Source organism: Polyodon spathula, chromosome 1 (genome assembly GCF_017654505.1).
Source record: "Polyodon spathula isolate WHYD16114869_AA chromosome 1, ASM1765450v1, whole genome shotgun sequence".
Classification (NCBI taxonomy): domain Eukaryota; kingdom Metazoa; phylum Chordata; class Actinopteri; order Acipenseriformes; family Polyodontidae; genus Polyodon; species Polyodon spathula.
Window position 1 is genome coordinate 8,407,708 of NC_054534.1, and position 22,087 is coordinate 8,429,794.

The 22,087-nt window shown below is 37.7% G+C and overlaps 1 protein-coding gene across 1 annotated transcript; it reads right to left on the reverse strand.

Annotated features, from left to right (window-relative positions):
- Positions 1–1,143: 1,143 nt before the first annotated feature.
- On the reverse strand, positions 1,144–11,116 carry LOC121313539 (centrosomal protein POC5-like). The gene is made up of 13 exons (XM_041246214.1): positions 11,020–11,116; positions 10,586–10,672; positions 9,784–9,931; positions 7,799–7,900; positions 7,087–7,292; positions 6,629–6,805; positions 5,992–6,096; positions 4,651–4,830; positions 3,972–4,134; positions 3,325–3,464; positions 2,681–2,761; positions 2,105–2,284; positions 1,144–1,269 (listed from the first exon to the last, which is right to left on the reverse strand). The coding sequence occupies exons 2-13, from the start codon at positions 10,670–10,672 to the stop codon at positions 1,144–1,146; spliced, it is 1,695 nt and encodes a 564-aa protein (XP_041102148.1). The 5' UTR covers positions 11,020–11,116.
- Positions 11,117–22,087: the final 10,971 nt, after the last annotated feature.

A 22,087-nucleotide genomic window follows, 5' to 3' on the forward strand; every position in this document is an offset into this window, starting at 1 on the left:
TTAACTGTGCAGCCGCAAAGGGAAATTCGCTTCTTTTATGCAGTTTTCTAAGCCGCAGTGACTTTTACTACTCTATGCTTTTCTTGGCTCGTTATGTTATACCTGTAAATTGTACACCTCCCCCCAAATCAGAAAAATAAAATACATCATTTTAATAAAATCTTATATGATTGGATATATTGATTAAGACTAGGAGACACAGTTGGAAAGAAGGGCAGAGGGTAACTAGGATCCTTTAAGACTGCTGGGATAAATAAAATACTAAAAAACAGAGTGGTATTGTTGGACCTAATGGCACCTCTTGTTCATAACTTATGTTCTTATTTTTTTAATGACTTAAAATTGAGTAATCCTGCAATCAAATTCAAATTATGATGACTACAGTAGTAATTAAATACACATTTTCCATACTAGCCACAATGATACATATTTTATTTTTTAGTACAATCAATTTGTGTAAAATAGGGTAAAAAAAACAAAATAAAAAGAGATAGGCGCCTATTACCAGTAGTACCTTGTGAAAGGTTTAGAGCTAGAATGCGATTGAGCTTTGCATAGAAGACAGTCCATGTGGTTTAAAGCTTGATGGAGATCATGTCAGCAAAATATAAATGGTGATAAACTCTTCAAATTATTAATATACTTTTTATAATAATTGTATGTGTATGTTTTTAAAGTGAATCGTTTTCCTGACAAACATTAAAACACCATCCAAAGGTTATGCAGCTATCTGGGACTGTACACTGTATCATCTGCACACTATCCACCAGTAATTTAAAAAAAAAAAAAAAAATGCAAATGTTTTATTACAAAATGTTTCATAATGTAATTCATAAATTAACAAGTTTTATGTGCTATTAATAGTAAATTATAAAAATATGTACAGTTTAAATATAATCATATACAATCAAAGCATACACATAGGAAAACATGTAAACAGTACAAATATAAAATGTAAATCCTGTTAATAAACTTGAAAGCAGATTTGTGGCTGGTTGAAAGCAATTTTCAACTGGAAGCTTACAATTTAATGGGAATAAAAAGTAATTTACACATCACACCAGGCCCTTTCTCCCAAAAACACACACGCGCACACACGTCAACGTTCCTGAGAATACAGGAGTTTCAGGACTGCTGATATGTTCATTCAACGACTTTTATTGATTGGATTTGATGACTTCTTCCACTGTGTCCCGAAACTCTGCCAGCACTGGAGGGCTGATGCCCAGACCGGGGAAACTTTGCAGCTGTCGCCTGGCCAACAGTTCTCTAAAACAATAAAACTGCATTAGGAATTTTAGAATCTACTATGAGGAATTATGAGTGAAGCATCAGTATATTTTTCAGGAATAGTTCAGGAATTTGCTTTAACCCTAACCCTTAGGGTTATTACCAAGAACAGTCATTCAACAGCCCTGCAATTCTCAACCAGTTAACCTGTGAGGTACACTTTAAGAGAAACAAAAGTAATAAAAAAAAAAAAAGACTTCAAAACATCCCACAGATGCCTCATTTTAATGCTGTGAACTTCACAATGAAATATAAACAATTTCTTCAATTGCAGGCTGATTTGATATATAAGCTATAGATCTAAATTCTGAAGCAAGGATTTAATAAGTGAGGCATTAGAACAGAGCCAGACAGTGACTCTAAGTGTTACATGTTAACAAGTGTACACATTTACATTAACACACTGCGTAAAGTGTATCTGTATTTAGGAATCTCTATCAATGTGTTCATTCGGAGAATATGCAGCAAATAATCTAGAATAATTACTTTAAAATGTGTGACTCAAAGCATTAGCAAGATGGTAACTATTGTGATGGTTCCTGGCCCAAGTGACATAATATAAGGGTTTGCCTTACTGTACAACACCTTTTTTCCTTTATTAATACAATCCCCCTCTCATCTACTCCAGTCCTTACATTTATACCTAGTTTCCTCACAAGACACAAAGTAAATGCAGGCAGAACTATTCTATTCCGCCACATGTGCTGTATGTTTGTTAATTAATCACAACTACAGTACATCTTACCTTTCTAAATAGATCAGCCAATGAAGCGAGACTTGTGAATGTCAGAATGTGATTATTTGTCAATAATACCTGTGTAACTGGATGATGCCGTTCCACAACAACTGAACTCATTGGCGGGGCCACACCCATCACATTGAGATTGCCCGCGATCCTGCTGCTCTTCGGTCCTAGGTCTGATCGGCCTGTGATCCGAGCGGTTATAGTCTTCCCTGCTCTCTGCTGTGCTGCTGTCACAACCCGGGTGACAGACTGCAGAAAGATGCAAAAACGTTCAGCCAAGCTGGGCCAGATCAACTGATAACATTTGCAATTAACACCAAGTACTTGGTTCAATTCCATCTCTCACTAAAAACTCTGAGCTGTTAATTAACAATTTACCCTCATAAATTAAATTGCATTTAAAACCATTATAAGCAAAAGACTGCAAGATTCATAACTAGTGGCATATATTGACAACATTAAATGAAATACTGATGCATACCGTTTTTTTTTTCAGTTTTTCTCATGTAAATCAAAACTAGTAAAAGTTACCTTTTCACTTAAATTGAGTATTTACCATACTCCACAAAATCAATAAAAGCAATTAAATGTATAATGAAACAAACTGTTTAAAAACAAGCAAGAAACAGATTTCACTATGAATACCAGTTTGTGGGTTGATGGTGTTGGAGTGGTGCCTTCTGCTGTTCTAGCTGGCGCGCTAACAGATCCAAAATGGGATGTGAACTGGAAATAAACAGATTCTTTGAGAAGTGGAAATAAATCATAAACAAGGGTTTCCACCCTGCTGTGTGACTGTAAAAGCAGCGAAAACATAATGCTCATACAGTGACCCCTTGTCGTTTGCTCAGGTATTTTTTTTACAGTTTTACTCTTCAGTAGTAATTCTACCATATATAGTTAACGGGTTGGTAACATCCATGTTACAAATGGTAGGCCTAAATATAAAATTGACTTTTTTATAAATATGAATAGTAAAGTCAGTCAGTATATTATATATATATATATATATATATATATATATATATATATATATATATATATATATATATATATATTTATTTTGTATACAAATGATAAGTTTGGGGTTGTCTTAATGCTATTAGTTGACACTCTTAATAACTTTGAAGAAGGATGTTATCAGGAATTACTGGATTAGCAGTTTTTAGACCTCTAGTGTGACCTATGTAGACATGTAAAAACAAGCAGCCAGGCATTCCCAAATAGCAACACACTCATAAGTGTGACATATGTACGGTTACAGGCTGCCATTTCCCTGACACACGTACCATCTGCTCTGTATCACTAGGTGCTGCTGTTGCAGGGGCAGATTCAACGTGAACAGGGCTGAAGCTGGCTGAGGTTGCTGCTGGCTGTTGAAAATGAACAGACATGCTGGAGCCAGGCTCTTCCCTTCGGGAGGGATGCTCTGAATTCATACACATAAAATGACAAAGAGGTGAATCCCGTAAAGAGCAGGGAAAAGGTTCTGTAAACATTGAATACAATCTCAAATCTGATGCACTTTCACATCAAGGTATATCAGAGGCTTCAAAACATATTCTTCCCACATTAGCACAAACAATACTTTTATTTTGCTAGTGATCTTTTATTTTCACTTTGACTCAGGTGAAGTCTATTTTTTCTGTATATTTATATCACGTGTTAGTTTTTATGGGACCACCTGGGCCACAAGAAGAGCAGAAAATGAGATATAAAAATATAAAAACGTGTTAACAAATATTAAAAAGTTCTGCCCTGTGAGGTCACACAGCCATCAGTTTGTACTTCAGGTTACTTAAGGGTTTGAAGTCCAAGAATCTTTCAGATTATTTTTTTTTTCCTATATCATTTTTTGATCACCACTGTTATTATGGACTCTCGACAACAAATCCGTCTAAATAATGCAAGTGTGTACCACTTAATGATTACTAACCATGCTCCAGCCCACCCTCTCTTCCATTAAACATGGTCATCGCCTCCATATTCAGGGCACACACCCCACGCATAAATGCTTTCTTCATTGATTCTTCATATCGCTCCCTTTCAGAATGTAACTGCTGGATCTCACATCTGGCTTTTTCAAGTGCTTCAGAAAGCTGACATTTTGAGGGTTAAAACAAATAAATAAATATTGAATACACAAGAAAATCACAACCTTTACAACCTTCATTTTTACCATTATGCGTTTATTTTTAAATGGATTTGTACTCTCCACATGGATGGCTTGTACCTGCATCAATGATTAACCTTTTTTTTTTCCTTTTCAGTTTATTACCCTTCTTTATTTGTAACTTTCCTTTTGTTTTGATAAACTGAGTGCATTTATAATGTTCAATCACAGCAGGCACATGCTCCAAAACAACTCATCTTTACCAGCCTCTGCTGAATAACTGACTAGACTAAAGCCAAAGCCCAGGATGACTATACTGAAATACACGTTTTTGGGAGTTTTAAACCTAGGCGACACAAAACATCCCAGTCCTCATTTGCAACCACTAGGCTACACTGCTGTGCTGGTTTAGAAATTGCAACTGTGCTGATCACTTAAGCAATTTATTAAAAAAATGTAATAAAATCAGAGCTTGTTCATATAAAAGAAAGCTATAACTTACTTCTTCAATTTTACGTTCATAATCAGCGGATAACTGGAGACAGACCTCCTCGGCCCTAGCTTGACATGCCCGCTCCACCCTTTCTCTCCATTTCACTTCAATGACAGAGTGCCAAGCCACCCACACCTTCTTCATTAGCATTTGCTTGTAGTGCCGATCAGCTAGGCCATTTGAATATGCCTTAAAACATGAGCAAACAGACAGTTTACAAACTGCAAAGGACTGGGCATTCTGTGGATATTCGATGTAAAGAGCAGTAAACAACAGCAATATGATTAATGGGGTCAGCTTTTTTTCATTTTACCAAGTACCAATACTAAAAAAAACACACCACCTCTGTGGTATGACTGTACAATACCTCTTCCAACAAAACAACTGCTTTACAAGGCGCCCCTTTATACTGCAGAACAGGTTAGAAGGCGGTACGGTCATGGCTCCCATTTGCCCCATAAAGCCATTACACACTAGAATTCTCGTTATAAGGCGGAACATAAATAGCACGATCTCTTAACTCTTTGCGGTCCATTTATTCAGCGCCTGTCAGGTCCAATTTATTTTCACACGCGCTGTTTATTTTACACATGCTTTTTAAAAGTTATTTTATTCAAAGCAAAACAGGTTTAAAAGGCACTGCATATCAACAGGACATTCACTACTGCATCTCCAGCTCCACCCCACCCCTTGTTCACTGTATTTATCACATACCTTTTCATAGTCTTACATACTGATAAATCACTTGTTTTATCACCAAACCCCTCAACAATGCGATCCAATTCATTATTTTATTACTATACCATCTCAAAAAGCTTGCCAAATGTGATATTCTTTGAGTGCTGGATGAGGAAGCAGCTATCTTGTTTGTTTACGTCCGTGTTACGTCTGTGGTGCAGGGACTATGTATATTGCTGAGATCCAAACCATTTTTTTCTGGCTTGTCTCAGCTCTTATCGGTCTCACTCAGCCATTGAAAGGTTTTCTCTGCTTTTTCCGGAGAAAAAATGACTAGAGGCCTGTGCTTGAAGTCTTTTTGATGATCTTGGACAGGGTCCAAAATCAGACCAGAAAGGGAAAATTGTAATGTCGGACCTGGTCTGACATATGACCACAAAGGGTTAACTATGGCTGCCAACTGCAGCGTTATAAAGGGGGAGCACTGTATGTTGGCACAGCTTATTTTGTTCTGGTTGCACACTGTGTTCTGGGACAGCTCATTAATATTAAATGAAAGTGAAATACAGAACCTGTCACTTGTCTCAGTCCTCTTTGAATAGCAGTCTGCAAACCCCACCATTGCAAGGTTAGAAGATCACTGTCATCAACTCATTCCCTGTCAGCTCCTACCTCCTCCCTGGCCTCGCACTGCTTGCTTCTCCAATGAGAGAAAGTTCGCATCAGCTCCTGCTTTTCCCTCTGTCGTTCCATTCCATGGATAAGGTTAGAGATCACCTGAAATGGTATTATTGTTAGGGAAGACATTTCCTTGGAGTCGACAATGTATTTGACAAGTTTATTCAACTAACTGTACAATGAGGAGTACATACAAATAAATTAAAGTTGGGAAATAATCCTAATTAAATTACATTATAGGTATACTGACAGACAGTTATTTTAATACAGAACACATTCTACAGAATTGCAATAAAACTGTTAGCCAGATAGCAGACACAATTAATAAATCTGCACACTAAGGCAATATTCCTAATGCATTTACACCAGTCTGTTTGCACAACTGAGGGAAAAAAATACCTCCTGGTATGCTTGAAACATTGTAACATTAACAGTTTAACAGGTATAAAACTTGGGCCACTAAGGTAAATGCTTTGTGTGTACACTCCATATGATTAAACTGATTGTGAAGGTAAAGTACCTACAAAAAAATGCAAATATTTCAAAAGATACAATGAATGCCTTCTCCCATATTTGTCCATGTTGGTGCTGATAATTAAGACAATGGTCTTGTATTATTTGTAGCTGATACCTCATCTTTTCTCTGGTTCGAGATCTCATACGTATGTAGCAGCTCCTTTAAATTGTCCATATCGCTGGTTAAACGAGCCACATGGGCGGCATGCTTTTCTCTTTCGTTCTTCATTTGCAGTCTGTGTTGTTCAATGACAGCCAGTTTCCATTTTCTCAGCTCAATTATAACATTTGTCTGAAATACAGCAATAAATCATGTTACTCAACAGGCTTTAGAAAACACTAGAATACTTTTATCCAGAACTTGTTTTGTTCACATGTCCTTTGAGACAAAATAAATGTTTTCCTCAGCTGTGGTAGTATGTTCAATATGAGCAATACCCATCATCCAATTTGAACACATGTGCAGGTATTACTGTATTTTGGTCAGCAGTACCGTACATGTCACAGAGAATTCCATTTGATCAATCATATTTACAGTACTTGACAAAAACCTAAACAAACAGAAGAACCCACCTTTAGTTGGTTGCTCCAGGTATCCAGTAAGTGTTCCATTTTGTTCATGTTCTTTTCAGGAATAAACAGTTCCATAATCACATTGTAATCAGAGGTACTAGGTAAGACGCTTACTGATGAGGTCTTTACAGAATGAGCAGGTGAATGAAGATTAGAGCCAGATTCCACATCAGACTCAACAGGAGTCCTTAATAGCACCCCCTGACCTACAACACAGCAATTATACTTCAGTCCTTATGTGCTTCTATAATACTACCACAAATTAGAAGTACAGTAATACAAGTACTTTACCCTCTCCATAAATACCTTTGCACTTCATTATTCTTATGGAAGCATGTGCATGTGGGCAATCTACTTGTTCACTTGAAAACAGCGCAAATAACTATTATTGGCAGTGTATATTGGTTGCATTAGTGAGGTAATTTAACAGAGGTTTGATACATTTTAACTGCAGATGGTGGATTTAACCCATAATAGCAGGATGGTTAAGATATTAAAAGGTCATTGGAAGCAAACTGGGACTGCAAACATGTGGCATTGACAGTCTTTGTATGGAGGTGGTTGTTATGCAAAGTTTCACTATAGGTTGTTTTTGTTAGTATCAGAACACATTACAATGATTTTATTCCTTCAACAAAAATGGACAACTGAAATCTGCTCCCAAACTTATTTAGCTGTTTATTCAGAATGGTAAGCTGTGAACTCTGTTTACCTTCCATTCTTTCCATGGCAGCTGCAGGTCTCCCTTCAGTTGTGACTCTTGATGTTCCTAACTGTCTATCTGAAGGTAATTCATGTCTGCTTTCGTCTTGATCTGATAATACAAGAAACACACATTTTAATATTTAACAAAAACAGGACAAAAGTGTTGGTCACATGCTAGCTGTGCATTACCAAGCAGGTCACTGTAAAATAGGTTTTCAGTATGCACACTATTATTATTAGGCTTCCAAGCCAAACATTTCTTCTTAAAACCTTCCTAAATGTTCTTCTTTGGCACAGTGATTGATCTGACACTTGGCAAACCTGCTTGCAAAGCCGAAGTTGCTGTGATACAATTCAACAGTAAATGGCTGCCACAAATTTCACCGAAACGCTCCCTTAACAGCAGACTGCTTTTATTTGAAAACCGTCTGACCAACGGACTCCAAACCTGGTAGGCATCGTCCCGGTGACAGCGGAATACAAATATGTTAAAATGGTTATGTTTCGTGAAACAATATGGCTGCCACTCCTACATTTTCTTCTTATATTTAAACCTCTTCAGTTTAAAAATGGTTCACTTGATTAACTCCAAACTTGAAAACCATCATGCCTGTGTCAGTAAAATTTACATTTTCAAAACTGGCATTTGTGCGTTAAATAAGATGGCCGCCTGATGCATTTTTGGAAAAAAAAAAACTTTCAAAATCATCTTCTGTGGAACTGTTAAAGTTGCTGATTTTAAACTTGGCACATTGAGAAATAAACATGCTTAGACGGGTACTGATACTGGGGCTTGGGAGCCGTAAAACTGCCTGTCTAGTTATTATTATTATTTATATTATTATTATTATTATCACCTCTTACTACTCACTGCTTCTGACTAATGCATAAAGATCTGTTTCTTCTTTCTTCGGGCAAACAAAGTAATAAAAAATAACCGCGGTTGCCTTCGATAAGGCAGACAGCGATTTTCTTTATTGCCACTGATGAAACATTAATATTTGTTGTCATTTAATTTATATTGCAATTTGTAAATTTTTTTTTTTTTTTTTTTACAAAACTGACAATATTACAAATATTTTCACATAAAATAAAAAGAAATAGACTTTAACCGTGTTAATTTTAGAGAGTACATATGAATGGGAAAAATCTAGTAGAACAGTCCATGACATGTTGATCACAATAGGATATGTTGATCACAATAAAATATAGCAACAACGGACAGCAACCTCATTGTTTGGTGATGTATGAATAAAATAGAATGATAAGACAACATTTGATTCATCACAATTGGAGTCATTTACAGGCAACAGTGCTAGTTGGATACAATGTACATGTGTAGACTGTTAAACATAACTTGACCCACATGTGAATCTGCACAGTAAGCCAAAGTGTCCATTTATTTATTTTACTTATTTAACCAGGAGATTTACCCAGAGACCGAGGTCTCATTTACAAGGGGGGTCCTGGAAAACAATAAAGACAATTACAAGTACAAACAACACTATAAAAACATGTGTGGATTTAAAACTTAACCAGCAGCATACAGACATCAAAGAACAGAACAAATAAGATATATCTATTTGTTAATGTGGACTGAAGGAGAAGCACTGGCAGGAGGTTCTAATCCATTCCCAAATACAATCTTTATAACCAGAGAAAGTCAAATTATCAAATTCTCTCGTCATACTATGATGGAAACAATTCCATGTCTTTAGGGTTGACATTTCAAAGCAGGGGAGGGTCACAATGTGAGTCAGTTAAAAAAAATGTACTAGATAAATTGAATTACACATTTAAACTTCTTAAAAAAATAAAAAATAAAAATAAATCTGCCAGTCTAAGGCTGAAGGGCCTTGTCTGAAAATCAGCTTATCTCTTGGTTAAAGTTTGGTTTAACAAGCTACACAACTGTACTTGTGTGCTGGGATATACACCCCATGCAAGATAATGGTTTAACTCCTTAAAAGGAAGACCTGTAATAAAAGCTACCTGCCGAATTCTGCAAGAGAACATCATCCATTAAGCTTGAGATTCTCCCATCTGCTGTCAGTTGCGAAGCACTCAGGGCCTGCCTCTGGGTACCGAGTTCAAACTTTGGGGTTACTACAGCATATCGAAGCAGCTCTTCATATTCATCCTATGAAACAGCCAAGGAACAGAATGCATTCAAAAAGCAAAGAAAAGAAATACATCACTTACAGACAAGCTTAGAAAACATATGGAACAAATAAATGAGGCAGATTGCAATAATTGTATTTATCAATACAATGAAAAAAGGGAGAAAACAAATATGCATCTACAAGATATTTTCTGAATGACATTCATAAAAACTAATAAAATTAGTTCAATCTCTGCTGGAAAAGCATGATTCTGCCCATGTGTTATATTATATTGGTCAGTAGTGAAAGCCAACCAGAACAAGTGATGGAACTTGCTGTGATTGGAAATGTAACTAACAGTGGCTGACTCAAATGAGTATTTGCCTGACTTAATAAAAACAAATTAGACATATACACACAGTATAACAACAACATATTTACTTCATTGCCAACCCTGGGTGCTTCCTTTATTTGACATATCTGGGCTGGTAACAGAACTGTTGTTGCTAAATTATGGTTATGATTTAACATACTATTTATGGAAGCAATGGAAACCAGTAAAGCTGATGTTTGAGTGAGTGTGGAAGCATGAGCAGCAAGTGACAGCAGTGAAAGTTAAACCGTGTCTATCTAAAGAAAATCTAGCTTTCATTTGTGTTCCTTGTAGATGTTACTGATGAGATGTAGCCTACCTGCAGTTCTGATGAGACTGAACTACCCCGATCTGAATCTCTGGGCAACACTGGACTCGTACTAGCTCCTTCTTCATCCGAGGACATCTATTCAAAAATTGCTGTTTATTATATCAGTGTTATTTACTATTTATATATTGCAAGTCACTCTTTAAAGAAATACCATGCTTACTGTAGTTACAGTTTTCTGCTGCATTCGCTCTTACCCAGGTCTACAGTTACACAACATTTAAGTAATTGAAAATACCAGTATGTAACAATTGCAGAGTTCTGTAAAAGAAAAACAAACTAATTCAAAGTACAGTAATAAGACAGAAAGCGGCCTTCAGGCACAGTACGATAATAACGAGGTTACAATGACAATGAGATATTTCTGCATTATTTTTTGCACACAATTATAAACAGCAAGCTTTACACACACTGATTTTAAATACCTTTAGATCCGATGTTTTTTAAATACGTTATGCTTTTTCTTTGAATAAATTCCTTCCCACAGCCTACACTAAACTTCCACTTCAGATTCTGACAGTTTCAAACCGACTTACACATTAACAACGCCCTGTTTGATTGGCTCTGGGCGGTCGTAACGTTTTCTCCGGATTGGCGTAGATGCGGTCTTCTAATTGGAGACAGCTGTTGCTTCTGTTTCCACAGCAACGCAGTATAGGAACCGACGCCATCCGTTTATGAGATACAGATATACACGTTTTGTTTGCATTTCATCTTTTCATGTCAAGATAAATAAAATAGCCACTTCGCGCCCAGGCAAACCGTGTTTTATACAGCACACGTATTGTAATATAAACGTACTTCACAAATGTTATTACAAACACCTTGAGTAACCCTACTAAATCTTAAATTAAGAGCTATATACGCACATCATTGTTTTAAAACGGTGGATAAACATAAACGTTTATATTGTATAAACTATTAAGTTCAGATAAAGGACAAACTTGTTTTCTTAACATTTGCAAAAGGAAAACTAGTAAAACCAAAAAAAGCAATTTGTCTGCTGGTTACAAAAAGGTATACAGATATGTAAGGTGGTGGTGCAATAGGGCTAATCATATGCCCTTCCTGCACGAGGCTTTGTACACAGACTAAAAAACACCACCATGATTGGTGTCAACAAATAATCATTACACAGTAATGACAGTTTTATAATGTACCAAAGTGTGCATGCCAGCTTATTGTGATAGATAGATCCCTTGCATGACACAGAAACACAAACGTAATTTCATTTGTGGCTATAGATTTCATGCCTTCCATTCATGATTTTACCACTGCACAGAAGCCTTGGCATTCTCTGTGCATTGATGCTGCTCCTGCAAAGGGTAGAATGACAGAATTCTGAGGTACCCCATATATTCACACAGCATGTCTGGAAGACAAGCATGGAGCAGCATGTGAGGTAGTCCAATATTGTTAATTAGGGTTTATGATTACTGAATAGTATTGATGTGTTCTTGCATTAGTGGCTGAAAGGGTTAAAAAGAACCCTTTACATTTATCTGTAAGAATTAGGTAGATGTTAAGTCACAATGGTCAGGACCTCAGCCAATCATTTAATGGAATTAAGTGGATATGAGATATATTGACAATGAAAGGGACAGCTTTGAGGTCATGAGAGGCAGGGGGGTGCTAATGCATTACAGTAGCCTGGTACAGGTTGCTCTATGTGCATTAAAATACATTCACACTATTGCCTTGAACTTTATCTTGAAAACATAAGATCATACCCATGGCTGGTGCTTACAATACCTGAAATAAGTTCTCGGTTCACAATGAGATTCATTCCATGCTCGGAGGAGTGGCTAGGCATAGCAAAGGCAAAGCACTGTCATGTGACGTTCAAACAGAGCCCTCTTTACTGAGGCACAGATCCAGTCTTATGCTAGACTTGTAATTCATCAGAAAAAAAGACCAGCAAAGTAGATGTTTTCCAGTTAATTGTGCATTTCTTTAAAAAATATGGGCTAGAAAAAGTCTGTAATCAATCAAGTGAATTACAACCGAATCGGAAACCATGCTTTTCTCTGCTGCTGATCAATCAATTATAACTGGGGAGAGGGTGGCTTTTTAGTAAATTCAGCAACAGAAATGAGCACAAGCACAACTGATGGGGCTACCAGGAAATTTCCACTGGAAATTAGTCCATTCGTCAGAACACGGTAAAACTGCAAATCATTTAATATCAAAGGGTTTGTAAGTACTGACAAAGCAAAAACTTAACTTAAAGTATATTTAGCATACATACTAACAAGTTTTTGTGTTGCTTGCTATGTCATGTTGGGTCTTAAATACTGTATTATTATGGCAGTGAACAATTGAATATTAGAGAAGGACCTTCCTTAGCACAATTTATGGAATGCATTATAACCTCAGGGTATATGAAGGCTGCAGTCTGTCCACCCGACTGCTTTTCTGTATGTCTTTGAGAGTGTTGCATGTATGGATAACTGCTTATTTAATGTGGGTGAACCTTGGGATGGACCTCCTTTAGAACACATTATTGAGTGGATCACAAATATCTCATGTCATCTGGAGGCTGGCAGTTTGTCTGGTGATCCACTATTTCACTATTTTGGTTACCCCTGGCCTGCGGTGGTCCCCTGCCGCTGGCTCTGCCTCTGCCTCTGTCTGCTTGCCTACTCTGGGGTGGAGGGCAGTGTTCAGACCCTTTTACCCCAGCAGGCTGCGCATGCCACCTTGGGCACTGACTGTAAGCCGGAAGGCGCAAAAACTTTCAGTTGACCTCCGTGGCCTTGTGGGACTTCTCAAGGCTCACATCAGTGGTCGCCCCGAAAGTCTGCCCCAGTGTAATGGAGACATCCAGCAGTGCCACCTTCTCGGTCTCCACGAGCTTGGCTTGCATCTGTCCTGCAGCCTCTCCGCCAACTGGTTCTGGTAAAGCACCAGTATGGCCATGACGTTCGCTGCTTGCACAGACAGCGCTGCCCATGCGTATGCCTTTTTCAGCATCGCATCTGTTGTCCTGCAAGGCTTTGACGGGCAGGTTGGGTCCTTATCCCCCTTGGTGAAGGTAGAACCTTGCAACAGCACCATGGTCATATCCGCAATAGTGGAGAATGCGCCTAGGCCCGCTTCTTGGGCTCCTGCAGTCAAAAGCAGACGCTGGGTTGCCACAGGAGGAGCGCACCAAATCCAGGAAGTCCTGGCATAAGGGGAGGGTGTGCTGTGGGTGCCCTCTTTGCCGGAGGAAGCGGTTCCCCTTTCCATCCTGTTCCGCCGGCCAGGGGACATCCATGGCTGCAGCTGCATGCTTCATTAGTGCCTGGAATTCCTCCCTCTGTGACACGTGTGGCAAGGCCGATACATCTGACCTGGACACTGTGAAGGACAGCTCGCCTGGGCTAGGGGATCTATGCAGAGGGGATGGCCTCAATGAGACTGACCCCCCCGACCTCGACGTAGACATCATCCCCCGTCGTCGGACGGGACTCTGTCATTTCAGATGGTTGTACTAGACATGACCCGGGCATGTACAGGTGGTCGATCCGGTTTCGCGGCGAGCCGGATCGACCCGCGGAAGGGCCGAGACTCTGCCACTTGCAGACACAGACGTACCCCTTCCCCTTCTTCGTGGAAGCACCCTCCTTTCCCCTGTGACCACCTTGCTTCCCCTGAGAGGTACCTGCGCCTCTGTATCGGTGGTGGGGAAGGGGAGGGTGACCCAGTTGTGCGGGAGAGTTCCCTGGTCACTGTTGCAGGGGGGGTCCTGGATGACCTCTGCGGAGGCTCTTGGACCACAGATTTTGTCTTTACCCTATTTTGCTATAATTTTATTTACACCAAACATGAAATCCGAAGACAACGTTCATGTGATACATACAGTATCTCTCTCTCTCTCTCTCTCTCTCTCTCTCTCTCTCTCTCTCTCTCTCTCTCTCTATATATATATATATATATATATATATACACACACACACACACACACACACACACACACACACACACACACACACACACACACAGAGTTGTAATTGATAATTGTTTGGTTAAGGTTCTGGTTAGGACTACGGTTAGGGTAACACAAATAAATGTTAACATAGGAAATCATAGAACATTTAAAAAACTGTGTACAGAAGGACTGTTTCCTCACAGCAGTGGTGTTAACAGACACGACAGAGTGTGCTCACATCTCCTGTCCTCTTTCCAGTTTCTGTTTTATAGGTTGTTTGGGTGAGAGAAACAGTGAGCACCAGGGTTGAGTAATATATTTCGATGGTTTAGGTTTGTTTGTGCATATTGAAAGCCTGCATGTAATAAAATAATAATAAGAACTAGAACTGACAGTTTTATGGCTTCCAAGCTCAGTACCAGTTGGAAATGCTGGCAAGCTGTAGCATTGCTGAACAAGCATCAACAACAGATCAGTTTTATGGAGCAGTTTCAGTTAAAAGTATTGCATTAGTTCGTTATATGATGATGCTTTATAACTTTAAACACCATAGTAACCATGACCCTATCTACACACTGTAAGGAGATCTAAGCTAATTTTACATTTAACCTTAAGGAGAGGTCAAAGGTCACGATCAAGGTAATTTTTGAATAGAGCATATACAAGTTCCTAAATGTGTTGTATAGTAACCATAACCCTATATACACTGTAAGGAGTTATAAGCTAGTTTTACACTTGACCTTAGAGAGGTCAAAGGTCACAGGCAAGGTGATTTTTGAATAGAGCACATACGGTTTCCTATGCGTGTTCCATAGTAACTGTTAACCTATCTGCAGTTTGTGAGGCGTTATAAGCAGTTGACTCAAGATTTTGAAAGGTTTTTAAAGAAATGTGTCAGATGGCCATATTGCTTTATGCACAAACAACATTTTTGAAAAAGTCAATTGTATTGACACAGGCATGATGCTTGTCAATTTTGGAGTTAATCAAATAAACCATTTTTCAACTGAAGAGGTTTTACATTTAAGAAGAAAATGTAGGTTTGGCAGCCATCTTGTTTTACAAAATAATACAATTTTTCCCCAATTTGAATTCCATTGTCCCCAGGATGATGCCGACCAGGTTCAGAGTTAGTTGATTAAATGGTTTTCAAATGTTTGGGCGCGTTTAGGCGAATTTGGTGGCAGCCATTTTGCTAGTAAAATTTATCGCAAACTTGAAGCGGGTTTGGTTGCTGTGATGACATATGCAAAGTTTCAGATCAATCAGTTCACCGGTTCCCAAGAAGAAGATTTTGAAAGGTTTTTCCCAAAAATGCGTCAATCCACCATCCTGGTGGACGCAGGAGAGCAATTCGTTTTGCACCTGAACTGTAATCTACATGGGATGATATATGCCAAGTTTCATGTTGATTGGTTATACTATGTGCGAACAGGAGCAGTTTAATAAATAAATAAATAAATAAATAAATAAATAAATAAAAATAATCTTTATAATAACAACAGGCTTCCCAAGCCAGCTTGGAAGCCTAATTATTAATAGACAGAAAAATAAAATGAAAAACACTCACAGTTTTAATCATAATACGGCCTTTACAGATCTTTTTCTATAACCGTAACAAATGAGCAGATTGCTTGGCCACATCCCCTAATATGCCTTCAGTCCGGCCCCCTTCAGTAGTGAGTAGTATACGGTAGTGTCAATCCATGAGTGACATATCGCCTACTGCATTTGGGCGATGGTTTCTGGTATTGTGATTCTGCTCCCTTCCTGGATGGCTGACTTCCAACTGACCCTGGAATGAACTGTCAAACCATCCAGCCAGGGGCACACTGTTCCTGTTACACAGCACCCTCACAGTGTGTCTCAACATTGTGCAATGTATTCTTCCATCACACCTGCAATACATGCTCTGCTGTAGTAAAAAAAAAACAAATAGCCCTAGAGCCCAATTTATTGTAGCAATGTTTATGCAGGTTGAGCACCTCAACAGTTGAACAACTGCACTCAAGGAAACACAGATGAAACGTCTCACAAAGTACTATCAGAGTATCTGTTCCCATTTTCCTCACTACAGCGATGGCCAAAAGTTTAGCATCACCTAAAAATGTAAAGATTTTATATATATGAACAGAATTTAAAGCTTTTATTCAACATCATGTAATCAAAGAAACTACAATGATATTGCAGCTGAAGTCTACCAGAAGCCATAATAGTAGTACAGTATTTCATGTTAGATTTCGAAATGTCACATGTTTACAATTTGTCAGTTTTTCGTGAAGTATATGGAAAAGTACAAAGTGGTTTGTAATTCAATATGTTAACGTGACATTATTCAACAGGTTTATAAAGCAACATTACTCATTTCTGTATGATGCTAAATGTTTGGCCAGAGCTGTGCAGTGTAGCTGACAGGTCACTCATCTTTCTAATCAGCTAACAGGTCACTCATCTTTCTAATCAGCTAACAGGTCACTCATCTTTCTAATCAGCTGACAGGTTACTTATCTTTCTAATCAGCTGACAGGTTACTTATCTTTCTAATCAGCTCTGTCTTTGTGCCATTTCAAATATCTGTTCTTGAACTGGCCACATTTTTTTGTATAATTAATTTCACTTAAATATTTATATAATTGTTGTTTTTTTTGTTTCCTTTGTGAAGCAAGTGTGATGAAAATGTCTCTCTCTCTGGGGTGTTGCCATGGAAATAAGTATCCAATTTAGTTCTCTGTATTTCATTATTACACCAGAAAAGAAGACATTACCATACATAAAGCAAGCCATGTTTTTGTAAGTGAGCTGATAAATCTATGTGCAGGCCTTTATGTCTCCTGCTAATGCTGGCACTGTACTCCATTCATACAGCTGTGCAGTTCTACTGGAAACAACTTGTGTTTGTTCAATGTTTACAGTTTCAAATGGATGTTTAGCCTTAGATAATTTCTTATAATTTATACACCATAGTACACTTTTAGCACATAATAGAGCAGTATGGCGAAGCATGGTAAATACATACTACAATGAGAAAAAATTCCAAGGTAAGTTTTTATTAAGGAACACAAACAACATCCTTAATCTACATATACATATTAGGGTCATTCCCTGTTGAAGTTCTGGGTAAGAAAAGGGTTACTAATCGTTTTACCTCACCACCAAAGCATTCTGAATAAAGGAACCAATCAATAATCAATAAGATGTGGTCACTTACTGGCCCATGATCCACCACAGAATTTTTTTTTCAAATACCTTAAGTTGTTTATAATAAAGGCCTGCTAGTGTGAAGAATGCAGCATTGTTAGTAAGGCACGTGCCACTCTACATTGGCTCATTCAAGTCGCTCTATGATTGTGGGGGAGATCCTGCTAATGGAATTGAAAGAGATTGCTGAACAATTCTAACTGAGACTGCCAGGCATCGTCCATTCATATGAGAGCAAACAAAGCTACAAACCCATTCTATGCTCGTTGCTTTATATTTGTAATGTTTGTATTACGTAATGTTCACATTATGTTATGCCTTTCACAAAACATTCATAATGCTGCTGCCTCCATTTATCTTTCGTCTGTTCTCTGATGTCAGAGCACAAGCTAGCTCTGATTTGCCAGCCACTTACCAATCAACCCAATCAAGGCAAAGGGAGCACTCAATGCTTTAAAGGGAACTGACAGGCAATGTGGCGCAAACTGTGTGGCGCCATTTTACTGACGAAAGCTATTTTGGTGTCTTTTTGCTAAATCGGAAATCGATATCTTGTATTATTTTTTAATACATAAAAACATGAGAAAGATCATATAATTACATAATACTAACAGGTAACACACAACTAGTAAATCCACCACTGTAATGATCAGGGGTGTAAATCTTTTTGAAAATTGTGCTTTTTGTTTTGAACCCTGAAATTCTCCTTGACCAATTTCATCGCTCCAGATATCAATGTGCCTTGAATTACATCTGATCATGTCGCTCCATGATCCATTATTTTACAACAAGCCTCAGAAATTGTATTCAGTACAGCGGTATTAATACCTTCTCAACTCCTTCAGGCGCCTGTTCTGAGTGCTGTATTTGTAATGTCCACACACCAAATATCAGAAGCATTTTGTGATACTGGAGGATGCACACAACATGTAGTTCGATATTACAGCGTCTACACTTCTGAAAAACCAGGTTCTCGAGTACGGTATGAAACGCTGCACAGTGCAGACACAAACCACATTTAGCACTTTTAAACCAATTAAAAGGCAATTAATACGTTTAAAGGCATAGTGTGGACAGGGCCTTAAACTTTAGGATATGTTCTATGCACAGGGTGAAATCTACAACTATGGCCAAATGCTTTGCATCATCCTATAGAATTAATTCATTTTGCTTCAAAAAGTTGAATGCTAAATAATGTTAACATATTAAATTACATACCACTTTGCAGTTTTCCATAAACTGAACAAAAAAAAAAAGACAAAAATGAAATCGAACATATAATACTGTACTACTAGTATGGCTTCTGGTAGACTTTTGCGATATCATTTTTTTTGTTTCTTTGATTAAATGATGTTGAATACAAGATTTAAATTATTTTCATATAGTTGTTTTTTTTTATTTATTTATTTTTAAATTATGTCTCAATTATAAATTTTAAGGAGATAGAAAACTTTTGGCCACTGGAATTATGACAGATCATTTATCTGTGCTTCAAGCTGTCCTGGAGCATTATCATTTATTATGGAATAAAGTATTGTAAAGTTAAAAGAATCACTCGCAAATCACCACAGCAGTAAGTAGTTGTGAGTCGTGAGTTTGTGTGACCGACGCTTGGAAAGAGTACACAGTGAAGCAGCTCAGCTATAATCTAATTGTCACAGTATTCTTTATAAACCATGCCAGGTCGTTCCCGCAGTGTGAGTCATTGTGAGTCACACAGATGATATCCTTCTTGATAAAGCATGCAAGCTCCAGAGCTGGCTTCTGAGCTTGTTCTGCACCATTAACTAATTGCCTGTTGCTTTCTACCAGATATAACTTTCTCCAAACACAAAAAGACAAGACCGGACATGGTTCACAATAATTCCCGACTTGTAAAAAAAAAAAAAAAAATATATATATATATATATATATATATATATATATATATATATATATATATATATATATATATAATCATCTGCTTGAAGACAAAACCGTGTCACAGCAGTTTTCCATTGACATTACCTTGCATGCTTTGGAAGCTGTAAGGTGCAAGTAGTTGAACTAATGCTCCAATAAAGGAACAGATCATTTAGAAAAGATTAACATGTGCAAATCTAAGATTCTTCTGATTTACTAATATGTTTAGAGAAAACATGTTATAATGCATTTTAATTTGACTTATATTACAGTATTCAGACCAACCTTGTACTTACACAGTTGCACTTGATTGTACGATTGTGTGGGAAGTATGCCTTTATATGAGATTATTGAAGGAACTAAGGAAAGTGAAAAGCATGCTGTAATTCAGATGTACAAAGACCTTTGCCACCTTTTGCATTTTCACTCATCTTTGGGGTATGATGTACTTTTACTCAACCAATATATTAAACCAAGACTTATTGCATATACAGTAGCACACCCAGCAATAACAGCACGTGCCTAATTGGGAGATCTTAGAGCATATATCTGTACTGAAAAATGTGACAGAGTCAGTCAGTATTGCAAAATGCTGCATTTGCATGCACAGCGCTGCACAAACAAGTAGTGAATGCCTGACCCTCAGAAGTGTACATGAGTGTGTTATTGCTTTGCAGGTGTGTATGTGGTTATTTATTAAATGTAATTAATGTAGATTAGGAATAGCAGAGAACCTAATACTGATCCCTGTGGTACTCCACTGGTTGCCTCGCTCCATTTTGAGGTTTCTCCTCTAATCAGTACTTTCTGTTTTCTACATGTTAACCACTCTCTAATCCATGTGCATGCATTTCCTTGAATCCCTACTGTGTTCAGTTTGAGAATTAATCGTTGACTTTGTCAAAAGCTTTGTGGAAATCTACATAAACCATGTCATATGCTTTGCAGTTATCCATTGTCCATGTTGCATCCTCAAAAAAGTCAAGCAGGTTAGACACAATCTCCCCTTTCCTAAAACCACGCTGACTGTCTCCCAGGACACTATTACCATATAGATAACAATATCCTGGGAGACACACACACATACACACACACACACACACACACACACACACACACACACACACACACACATTGAGATACACACACGCAAACACACACACTGAGACACACACGCAGACACACACATACACACACACACATACACACACACACACGTAGACAAACACACACACACACACACACACACACACACACACACACACATACACACACTGCACATCGTGTGTTTATTAAAACCCTTGTATCCATGTTTCTATCCAGCAGTCCATTAACACAAGCAGCGTTCTTACACTGGGTGGCTTTCAATGAAATCCAATATGTTTCCTTTGTTTAAATTCAGCTCACATCGTCTACTCATAGGCAATAAAGAGGTTTAATCTGCTCCAGACCAGTAATCACAATTCATGAAACTTTATTCCCTCAAGTCTCTCTTCCCAGGGCATGCATTGCCTCAATTCAGTAGAGCACAAAAAAGAGTAAAATGAAAGAATAGTTCAAATCCTCCCTATTACAGACGTAAGCAATTCTTTGCTTTCTAATATCTTAGGGCTCTGTTGCTGTTTGTGTATTATCCCAATCGTGGCTTCTTTATCCAATCTTAATAAACAGTTCTTGAGAAACTGAGAAAGAGGCAGATAATCACTCCTGATAATTACACTGTTGCCTGGTTAATATTATACTTAATCACTCATTTCCCTTTTGTTATTAGTGTACAATGCCATTGTAATAGGTCAGATCACTATTGAATTTGTGATATTGTTTTGCCTTATTGGTAAATCAATCGTTAAACTTCTTATATAAAAGAGTCCAACCATGATGAAACAGCCAGGTTTTCTGAGGCTGATACTCACACTGCCTAAATAATAATGCACAATGAAAACAGGGGAAATAGGATTTGCGATCATGTCGTTGCAACACATTTTTAAGTCACCATCTGTATTTATTTGTTATTATAAAACAGTTTGGAAAAATGCCAGCCTCTGATTGGTGAAACAGCATCACATGACCATGCTGGAAAAATAGTGTATACACATGGCTTGCCTATTAATAACCCTATTGTAGATTATACCATACTTATTTTGTGCAAATTGCACAGGCTGTTAATTAGGGGCAACTAAATGTGTTGTTAAGTTTCATCTATATGTTTTTCCACATGTATAAAGACAATTCATTGTTTTGAAGCAGTTTTAAGGTACCTGTCTTTCATACCAGTGTTTATAAAACATTCAAACATACCTGTGCTGTACCGGTAGTGTAGTGAAATGTCTTAAAGTATGTTTTTAGGGGAACTTCATTCGTTATTCAAGTTACAGTATTACACAACCACATTCAGCATGTATTTTACATCTTGTGCATGTTACTTAAAACACACTTGAGAAAATTGTATTGGGTTGGTTTCATTTCGTTAAACAAATCAA

Bases quoted from the DNA above. Each gene is read 5' to 3' on its own strand.
- LOC121313539 (XM_041246214.1), bottom strand. From the start codon at position 10,672: ATGTCCTCGGATGAAGAAGGAGCTAGTACGAGTCCAGTGTTGCCCAGA. The intron at 6,806-7,086 runs GTGGGTTCTTCT...GCTGTATTTCAG, and splicing joins CCTGGAGCAACCAACTAAAG to ACAAATGTTATAATTGAGCT. The intron at 1,270-2,104 runs GTATTATTGACA...TTATTGTTTTAG, and splicing joins GGCATCATCCAGTTACACAG to AGAACTGTTGGCCAGGCGAC.